Source organism: Orbicella franksi, chromosome 5 (genome assembly GCF_964199315.1).
Source record: "Orbicella franksi chromosome 5, jaOrbFran1.1, whole genome shotgun sequence".
NCBI classification, from domain to species: Eukaryota; Metazoa; Cnidaria; class Anthozoa; order Scleractinia; family Merulinidae; genus Orbicella; species Orbicella franksi.
The window spans coordinates 28,578,692-28,588,257 of record NC_138149.1 but is presented as its reverse complement, the minus strand read 5'-3'; the positions used below and the strand labels follow the sequence as shown (position 1 = coordinate 28,588,257).

Genomic DNA, 9,566 nt, shown 5'->3' with positions numbered 1-9,566 from the left:
TATCTGAACTTCAACTTCGCATGTTATCAGTTCTCGACGAGAATGACTCAGCCATGCATCATGGTAAACGAGTAATATTATAGTGGACCTCCACAAACCCGTCTACCAACATTTCGCAGAAATCTGGCCTTATTAACTGGTTGGTCGCATTAAAGGGGTGCTTTAATGAAAGAATGACTCGCTGAGCTTGTGTTCGGGCCTGAATAAGGTGGTCGTAATGACGAAGTAACCGTGTTAATTAAGGCGGGGCTCAATTTCTTCTGTGGATAGCTAGTTTTAGTTCCTTTGCGTTAAATCTTTAATTGTGATTTGCAAAATGCACGAGAGTGCAGCCCAAGTGAAAGTTAATAGTGTTAAGATACAACTTTGTTTTGATTTCTATTTTCTCGAGCACGCTTAGCTCTCAAACCATCACCATGGCCTCGAGACAGTGCAAAGGGTCAATCACGTTTGACAAGTGTTTGGAGGGCTGCCCAATTGCCCGCAGGGAATGTGCGTCGTTTCATTGATATAAAATCTCCCTGAGTAAATATTTTCGTCTTGTTAATAGAATAATTGACAAGCAGAGAACGCATAATAAAATAGCGGCATGGTATAAATGCCCGGTGACCCACCCTATGTGATCACCATTTCGCACAGCAACGGTATTTATTAAGTTTGAGTGGGTATACTGTAAATTAAAACATAGAAAATCTTTTGCCGGTGGCTGTCTTCAAAACAATTGGAAGGACGGGGGGAAGGAAGCAGGCAGAAACACTATTTTATTCATGTCCAGTTTATCTGAAACCTTGCACTCCGCTGTAAGCACAACTTTGTAATCAATAATAAATGTCGTCGGCAGCATGTTTCACGCAGTCTCTTAAATTTTTTAGCAGAGTTCATTATTTCTGTGACAATTTCCTTCTCTTCCGTAAACTGCTCTCCCCCCCCCCCCTCCCCCACCACCACCTTTGTTTCCATAATCTTAAAGCAGACATGTTCAGACTTCGAAAACGAAAATATTTAAGAACGAATCACGGACCTGCAAAACGAAATCATTCTGAACCCGCGCCGACACAGGACTTGAAGGCGGAAAGCGCCCGAGCGAGGAAACAACATCCTGGAAGACATGAAACTTTACTCAGCAGCTTTTTCACTTATAGCGCTGTTGTCAATCTCAGGTAAGGAACGAAAAAATGAGAAAAAGATCAATGCAACTGATTAAGTTAATATAGTAGTTATATTAAAATGTTTGTGTGCATATGGAGACGGAAACCGCACAGTATAGGTTTGACCCCTAAGCAGCAGTTCTGTTTCTTTGTAGTTCCTGACCGACCGCGAAACTTGGCTAAAGCGAGGTTCTTTAAATTATTGTTCCTTTTTTATCCCCGGTTCTAAACTAGACAACCTTAATCACTCGAAATTTAGCATGATCTGATGCCAAAGCTCTCTCTTTGACGGCCTGCTTCATCGAGGTCTACACAACAAATAGAAGGCTGTTTATAATTTCAATGTTCTTTACTTTTTAGTAACACATACTAACTTCCCGCGCTAACTTTTATATCTGTAAAATCGTTTTAATTTCCGATCGAAAAAACATTCTGATCAAATCCGTTAACATAACATCAGAACACGACGGGCAAACTGCCGATTATTATTTTTCTTTTTCACTTCTTTACAACATATGCTCATCGTTTCAATTTCCAATCGTCGCACATCCGCATTTACCGCTCGAACAGTTACACTTCGTAGCGCAGAAGGCGCACACTGAACGCAAACGTAGTTCGAGCGTATGTGCTTCGGCTACAGAATTACTGCTTTTGGCCTGCGTACAGTTCTAATGACGAATCTTTCACGTTGCAAAACAAGGCTCGTTACCTGACAAGAAAGTATAAAAATTTATTTAAAGCGTTTGACGTAGAGCGGGGTTGACGCTGCTGTCTGGGTCACGGCCATTGCTGTTCGGTTCGAACCACAACTTATTTGACGTGCCGTCTGAGTTTTCAAGTCGATTGTCGCCAGTAATCTCGGCGAGTCTTCGCCGCAAATACTTTCAGAACATACCGTTCTGAAACTATTAAAAAACAAATTGGGTGCGTTATTTTGATGCAGTGCCTAACAAGACGCCTTGTCCACAAGGCTATGTCTTAGTGGTTAATTTTTCATACTCTGTTAAAATAACAACTGTTCAGTTCTTGCCCGTCTTTCTTTTGTCACTAAACCGATTTTCCGCTTTAATCAGTGTCAGGAGAGGCAACTCAGGCAGGACGTTGGTAGATTTTAACATTCTGAGAAGTCAGTTACGGACTGACATTGCCACGCACAATTAAACAGGTGGACTTATTATCACATCATTCGCGGCATATGATGAAATTTAAGGAAGTGGCGCCGTGGTCTCGCATTTTCGAATGGCAGGTGATACGCCAATTTGATCGATAATGATTGTTGCTTTAGCACTTCCTAAGTGACCAAGGAAAAAGTTTGTTTCGTAATAACTGATATTTACATCAGAATGCAAGTATTTAAATACCTCAGTAAGAGATTAGTTGGAACGCACATAAGCGAATGTGACAGTCGTTAAAACAAGGTCATTAATTCATTCACAAGCCACAAAAATTCGGGAAATTTATTGTTTTTGTGGAAAAGTTAATTTTTCACCGACTCACTTCACATTGCAAGATATCATTCGATTCGCCAATGTAAATCTTTACTGGATATCTTTAACCTGATTGCAGAATGTAAACATCCAAGAGAAAATGTTTTAGCAATTCCAACACCAAGACCAGATCAGACTACAATTTTGTCATTATTCTTCAATTCTCTTCAATGATTGCTTCCAACTTAGGAAGTACTCAGTCACATAAATTTTACCATTTAGAGCGACAAGTGCAACGATGCTCCCACTCTTCACAAACAGGATGTCTTAAGAAGTGAAAATGTATTCATGTGACCTCTGATGTCAAGAACACTTAAACACCACGTGTAGAAAAGAAAATGATTTATCATCGAACCTATCAACTGGTCAACCGGAATTTTTTTTTCCCTTCACAATTGGTCTGGCTCTTTTGTCCTCATATTCTTGAGATACCTTGAACGCATGGTTAACGTAGGGGTCGTAGTCATATTTAAAATGTATTTCTTTTAGGTGTTTAATCAGGTTGGTTTGTATAAGTTCCCACTGGGATAATCAGGCGTTTATATACCACTCCTTGTGAATATCACACCACTCGACGCTGACCAGTCTACTCGAGGCTGTTTTTTTCCTTATTGTTTATATCGTTGTTGAAAATAGCGTGTGACATTTTCTTATATTCTTTGGCTTGTAACCTGTATTCAGCGTGTCTCAGATTCTTGTAAATAAACTCGATCATTGCTGACGACTCCCTCCACTGTTTGTTGTATTACTTGTCTCCTCTAATTATGACAGAAATGTTTTCTATTCGGCTGAGCGAAGCGAAATAGAATAGAACAAAGGATAGAAACAAAATTCAGTTTTCTTCAACTCTTGTCCTGTTTAAAAGGGTACCGGTAAAGTCAGCATACGAACCAAGTGGCCGAGCAGGCTGGGGCTTATCCCGGTTTCTGGGGTGTGAAGTGACTAGGAGTATTTCTACTCCCCCCTGGATGGGATGCTAGGCCATCGCAGCGTTACTCCCAGCATTAAGGTCGCCGGCTTGATAATAAAGGAGTTAAGATAGAACACCTTTCTGACAAAGATATACCGTTTGGCATCCTAGGGTGCGAGGACGAGTTATTTGTTAATCATGCCTTGATAATTGCTAGACAGTAGTTCTTGTAGATGAGAACAAATCTCTCCCTTCAATTTAAGTATTTAATTCCAAAATTAAAACGATTCACCAGCTTCAGACAAATCGCCAAATCAAAATTAATAACAAATTAAAAGCTCACAATATGAAATGGGGCAACTACGAAAACAATTAGACTGATATAGAATCTCGTGTTGTTGCTACACTGTGCTGAGTGTCATATCTAAAAGAAGAAAAGAGTTAAGAGGAACTGAGGTGTGTGTTTGTAAATGTAAGATGTTCCGTGTCTGTTTGTTTATGAATTATGTTCAGTATGTTTATATAAAATTGTAAGTAACTTCAAATCAATAGAAATTGATAAAATACAAAAAAAAATTATTAATAATAATAATAATAATAATGATAATAATAATAATAATAATAATAATAATAATAATAATAATAATAATAAGGTCGCCGGTACCCATTTATACACCTGGGTAGAGAGAGGCACTGTGAGAGTAAAGTTTCTTGCCCAAAAACACAACACGATGTCCCCGACCAGGGCTCGAACCCCGCGGACCGCTCGATCCGGAGTCGAGCGCACTAACCATAAGCCAAGGGCCTCCCAACTCTTGTCCTGTGTGTTCTCGCTTTATTGAAGTTTAAAGTCTTCTACCCAGATTAAGCCTTCATTGGTATCCTCATCACGACCTGCATGCGTAGGTATAAAAGCACCGGTCTCCACACTTTAAAGGCCTGAAGTAGGGACCCTGATCAAGTGCTGTTATGGGGAATTCAGCCCCTCCCGGTGGACGTACAAAATTATACTAAAGTTATCTTTGAAACCCCCCTTTTGTTTTTAACAGATACTAAGGCCATCATTCCTGAGATGAAAGCAGTCCCCGCCAGTGTAGTAGTAAGACAAGGTTCTAATGTCACCTTAAAATGTCGCGGTCGTAAAGTAAAGCCCTTCGATACTGAGGTGCAGTGGAAGTTTAACGGCCAAATTATCAAAGAAGATACCAACAAGAATGTTAGAGTGGAGTATCACTGGCGAAAAGAAGGTAGAAAAGGGACTTTTTCTCTGCAAATTACAAGTGTTTCAGAAAATGATGTTGGTAAATACGCCTGTAAGGCCAGTGTAAGTGACTTTGGAAAGGCAAACGTTGATGAAGATTTCATAGAATTGTCACTTTACAGGAAGGGTGAGTTTCACTTACTTATGTTACTTTTATACAAAGTTCTTTTAACTTACAGGAACAGCTTAGCAGATGGCTCTTGAGGTCAGTCCTCTCAGTTGTTGTTGTTGTTTTTTTTTATGAACTAAAGATAGCGACAAAAATGCCTTGTTCACAATACTCGTTAAATGACGGCTCTATTCCTATTTAAAAGACACATGTTAGCTTGCAAATCACGGCAGGCGCCTCAAATCGCCGGAAAGTCGCCGGAAGCGATGTCGTATATAACTCTATCTTTCCTTTTCCTTCTGCTAGTGCTGAACGTTACGACCACGCAACAAAACATCACGTTACATGAAGGAGGCTCAATAACTCTTCAGTGTCAAGTAAACTTTACGGAAGGTGACGACGTCTGGACATTTTGGCTTTTTAACGGACGACTAATGGAAACTATGCTCGTACAAAAAGCACGTGGTAACAAAGCATTAAGTAACACAGTTAAAGAACATAGCTTGCCATTGACATTGAAACATGTGGGACTCGCCCAAAGTGGAACATATACTTGTGGCGCCAATTCCACTACCATTATAAGTGCACAGAACATATCAGTAAGCGTACATGACGTGCTTGGTCCAAAACTGAAGCAATCTGACTCGACCGTCCAAATTACAAACGGGAGAAACAGAACGATAAGTTGTATTGCAGTTTACCCCGAAGCATCGTATGTCGACACTTTTTGGCTTTTTAATGGAAGTCGAAAACAAACCAACAGCAAGTATGAAGTAAACGATGAGTGGCTTGGTCGCAGTGAACGATCTATTAGTACGAAAAAGATCAGTTTAACTATATATAATGCTGGATTGAATGACAGTGGACAATATTCTTGCGTTCTTAACACTTCACATGGCTTGAGACTGAAAAACTTCAGCGTTCATGTCGTTGCTGATGCCAATGGTAAGTTTGTTTGTTTATTTATTTATTTATTTATTTATTTATTTATTTATTTATTTATTTATTTATTATGTCTGCCTAGTGGAATTCCATTCTCTAGAACCTTCGATTTCTCGAGCCTCCTCATAACTCGTATCGAAAGTCATTTTCCTGAATTCTCGAACCAATTTTCGTTTCCTTTGCTGGATCAAGGAATAGGGATTTCACTGGCCACATTTGGATGCGTCAAACGATACCGAATGGTGGGACTATAAAAACGCAACGACATGAAGCAAAACCAAGTTCTTTCAGTGGTCAGATAAATTACACAAAAAGCCTTTAAATTAAACACAAGTATCATAAAATGAAGCTCTCCGGTAAGCTTATAATTAGAAGAAATTATATCGTTCTTTGAAAACTAAACCTAAATAAAAACTCATCGGTCTTTTATAATCCATCAAATATTTTTGCTCGCTCGCGATTGGTTTAAGCCCATCACGTGACTGAATATGCCCCAGCTAACAGTGGGGAATATCGAAGCGATATTCCCCAATTTTGAAAACTGCGAGTGTTGCAAAAACGTTCGAAGGATAATTAACACAATAGCCCCCATTTGGTGCAAAAAATATGCTGGGATATTTGTCCGCGGACTTATCTGTTCCTCAAAGCAACGCTCTCGGAAAACTGTTCGCTCCTCGGAACAGATAATGTCCGTGAACAAATATCTGACTAAACTTTGGCGCCAAATCAGTGGAGACTAGAGAGAGAGGGAGTAGCGGAATTTTTCGCGACGGATTATTGGGTCTCAAATCTGCAGAGTGAGCTTCTTACGAACTTTCGGTATCTAAAACTGAACGCACAGGTGCAAACTCTGACCGCAATTTAAATATATTGTAATCACAGGCAATAACTCAGAGAACAAGTCCACAACTGGCAAACCAAGTTCTCCCCATTGGATTAGGTAAGGGTTTTCAGCTTACAGAATGATTTTTAATAAGGCGGCTTGTATCAGGTTCATTGTTTAAACCTCGGGTGACTTCGATATAATGACGGGGGTGCTCGTTGGAAATTTTGAAAAGAACCCCCTAAGAGGTACCAAGATCCTGTTTTGTGGGCATGGCTTGAAATTGTTTTCATCCTTACGCGGTATCAATTACTAACTGAATTGTTGAGCAAACTCAGTACACTTTAAAAAGTCCTAAGCAAATCCATTCTCTATCAGTGAATCTAGGGTGGTATATTCCAAAAGCAATGCACATCTGTGCTAATTTCTATGTCCATATTAACACCAAGAGACCAATATGACCTCTTGATTTTAACATCGTATATAATCTGGAAATTACGGCTTCCCTTCACAACAGACCAACAAGATCACAGACAACCCACTTCGTCAGAGAGACATCTCCTTCATCAAACGCAATGGCCGATGTGGATCTACTGAGAACGATGCTGTTTATTGCTCTGGGATTGCTGGCTGGACTGATAGCGATGGCAGTTATTATAACGCTCTGGCGTAGGAGAAAGCGTCAGCCTCCTGGTTCATGTAAGTCAAAGAAGGCGTAACTAAACCGCAATTTCGTACAGAACGACTCATATCACGGACTTAACAACGCATTAGGGAAAAATTAGCCATGGCTTTTTACCAGCGAATTTAATGTGGCAGCTAACTTTGAGTTGGACTAATATTCAATACGTGGCGGGTAGAATGCCCATAGTCACTTCATATCGCAAAAACCTTGCAGAAAGGAAACGGCCGTAGCTGTTTTGTCATTAGACCGCGTGGTTTTTACCCTACGAGCAGTTGGTTTCTCCAACGCCAGGGGAGAAACCAACTACTCCAAAGGAACGTGGTCCTAATATCCAGCAAGCTAAATCCTGCGTCGGGCAAAGTGGCTTATCCCGGTTTCAGTAGCAATAAGCGGCAAGGAGTATTTATGGATGCTAGTCTATCGAAGGATTACCTTCCAGCACAGTTCAATTCGCCGGTTCACCTTATACACCTTGGCGGGGTTGTTCGGAAGTCGGTTAACGCTAACCCTAGACTAAAAGTTAACCGAAGTTTATTTTGTCGTGTATAAAAAATGTTACTCACGGCGTATGTTTTGTGTAGTTTGAGATCATTCAAACTCAAAATAGAAGGCCAAGCAATATGAACAGAAAACGTCATCGCAAAGTTACGAAACTCAAGTCAGTATTCTCGCTTATCCTGGGTTAGCTTTCTCGGGCTTTGGAGAACCGTACCCGGCCCTGGGTGTAGAGAGCTGCCTGCTAGAGAAACGCATCTGACCGACAGAAGAACACAACGCAGTGACTGGCTAGGTCTCGAACGCAGACCGCTCGACCTGTATTCCAACGCGCTAATCATGAGGCCACCGCGCCTCGCTCCGTGACGTCCTAATATTCAGCCGTGCACTCATGTAATCAGTTATTATTTATAGCCAGTAAGTTTAACATAAAATCTCATGGAATTTTCTTTTTCAGTGAGACTTCCCCCGGATATGGACGAAAATGACTTTAAGTACGACGTATTTGTTACGTACAGTAGAAAAGATTTCCCCTGGGTGGACGGAGAACTGTTGCGTTTGCTGCGTGAAAACCAAGTCAATTACTGCGTTGACCATGTGCACTTTGAGCTAGGGAAGGCGTTCGTGGAAAGCATGGTAGAAAGTGTGTACCAGAGCCGCAAAGTGTTGGCCGTGTGGTCCGGAAGTTACGCATCTAGCAAATACTGCAAGCAAGAGCTTGACTATGCCATACAGCGCAGCTTTCAGAACAGTGACTGTTCAGTGATCGTCATCAGACTTGACAGAACGGACCGGAAACAGTTACCCAAACCCCTACGAGCAAGAACGTTTCTCGATTACTCTGACAGCGTGGAGAGGAAAGGATGGGAAAAAAGGCTCATCAAACATTTAAAAGGGCCAGATCAGAAGAACCATGCAATAGCAACTATTGTTTGACCTGAGCTATATACTTTGCTCGGGAAATTATATGTGGGCTAAATGAAGAACTTCCTGTCCAGGTTCTGTCCGCACTCAGCCCACTCAGCGGTCAAACCCAAATAATCAGTTTACCTGCGGTTTAAATTATATGAAAGTTTGTAAACTACTGTGAACGATAATGATAGTCCTAGGCCGTTCACGTACTCTCTTATTTCTATAGCAATTGACAGATTTCAGCGGAACGACCCGAATTGGTAGGAATAACTGGAATGGACCGGAAGAGACCAGAAATACACCGGAATGGATCGAGATAGACTGGAATGGTACAAAAACTGGACCGGAATAAGACTGAAATGACCTGCTATTCAGTATTCTGGTCAATCCGGTCCGTTCCAGTTTGTTTCAGTTTATTTCGACTACGATAGCTTTCGCATTTGTTTACGTTTTTGTCCATTCAATGATCAATCAAACAATCAATCAATCAATATATTTAACGTGGTCGGCATGCTTAGCTAAAAAGCTAGTTTACAGGTACGCCACGAAAAAAAAACAGAAAAAAAGAAATTATCGAAGAAAACAAACAAGGAAATATATAACACTAACGTAAACAAATATACGTAACAAAAATCTTAGCCTCGTGGTTGTTTCTATAAATAAAGGAGTTGCCTGTTATGATATCGTTATTCAAATTCGAATCCTAGACAGCTCCCGATGATTGAAATTTTGTCAAGACTTCCATACATGCACGATTGAATGAAGAGAAGAGTCTCCGAGGGTTGAAGAGGGTT

The 9,566-nt window shown here is 40.6% G+C and overlaps 1 protein-coding gene across 1 annotated transcript; it reads left to right on the top strand.

Annotated features, from left to right (window-relative positions):
- The first annotated feature begins 933 nt into the window (after positions 1-933).
- LOC145487990 (uncharacterized) lies at positions 934-9,221 on the top strand. The gene is made up of 6 exons (XM_081466753.1): positions 934-1,160; positions 4,595-4,933; positions 5,222-5,860; positions 6,752-6,797; positions 7,198-7,379; positions 8,318-9,221. Exons 1-6 carry the CDS (start codon positions 1,109-1,111, stop codon positions 8,794-8,796), a joined length of 1,737 nt encoding a protein of 578 aa, XP_081322879.1. The 5' UTR covers positions 934-1,108; the 3' UTR covers positions 8,797-9,221.
- Positions 9,222-9,566: the final 345 nt, after the last annotated feature.

Coding starts and splice junctions, on each gene's coding strand:
- LOC145487990 (XM_081466753.1), top strand. CDS start 1,109: ATGAAACTTTACTCAGCAGCTTTTTCACTTATAGCGCTGTTGTCAATC. Junction 1,161..4,594: donor AGCGCTGTTGTCAATCTCAG/GTAAGGAACGAA, acceptor TGTTTTTAACAG/ATACTAAGGCCATCATTCCT. Junction 5,861..6,751: donor TGTCGTTGCTGATGCCAATG/GTAAGTTTGTTT, acceptor GCAATAACTCAG/AGAACAAGTCCACAACTGGC.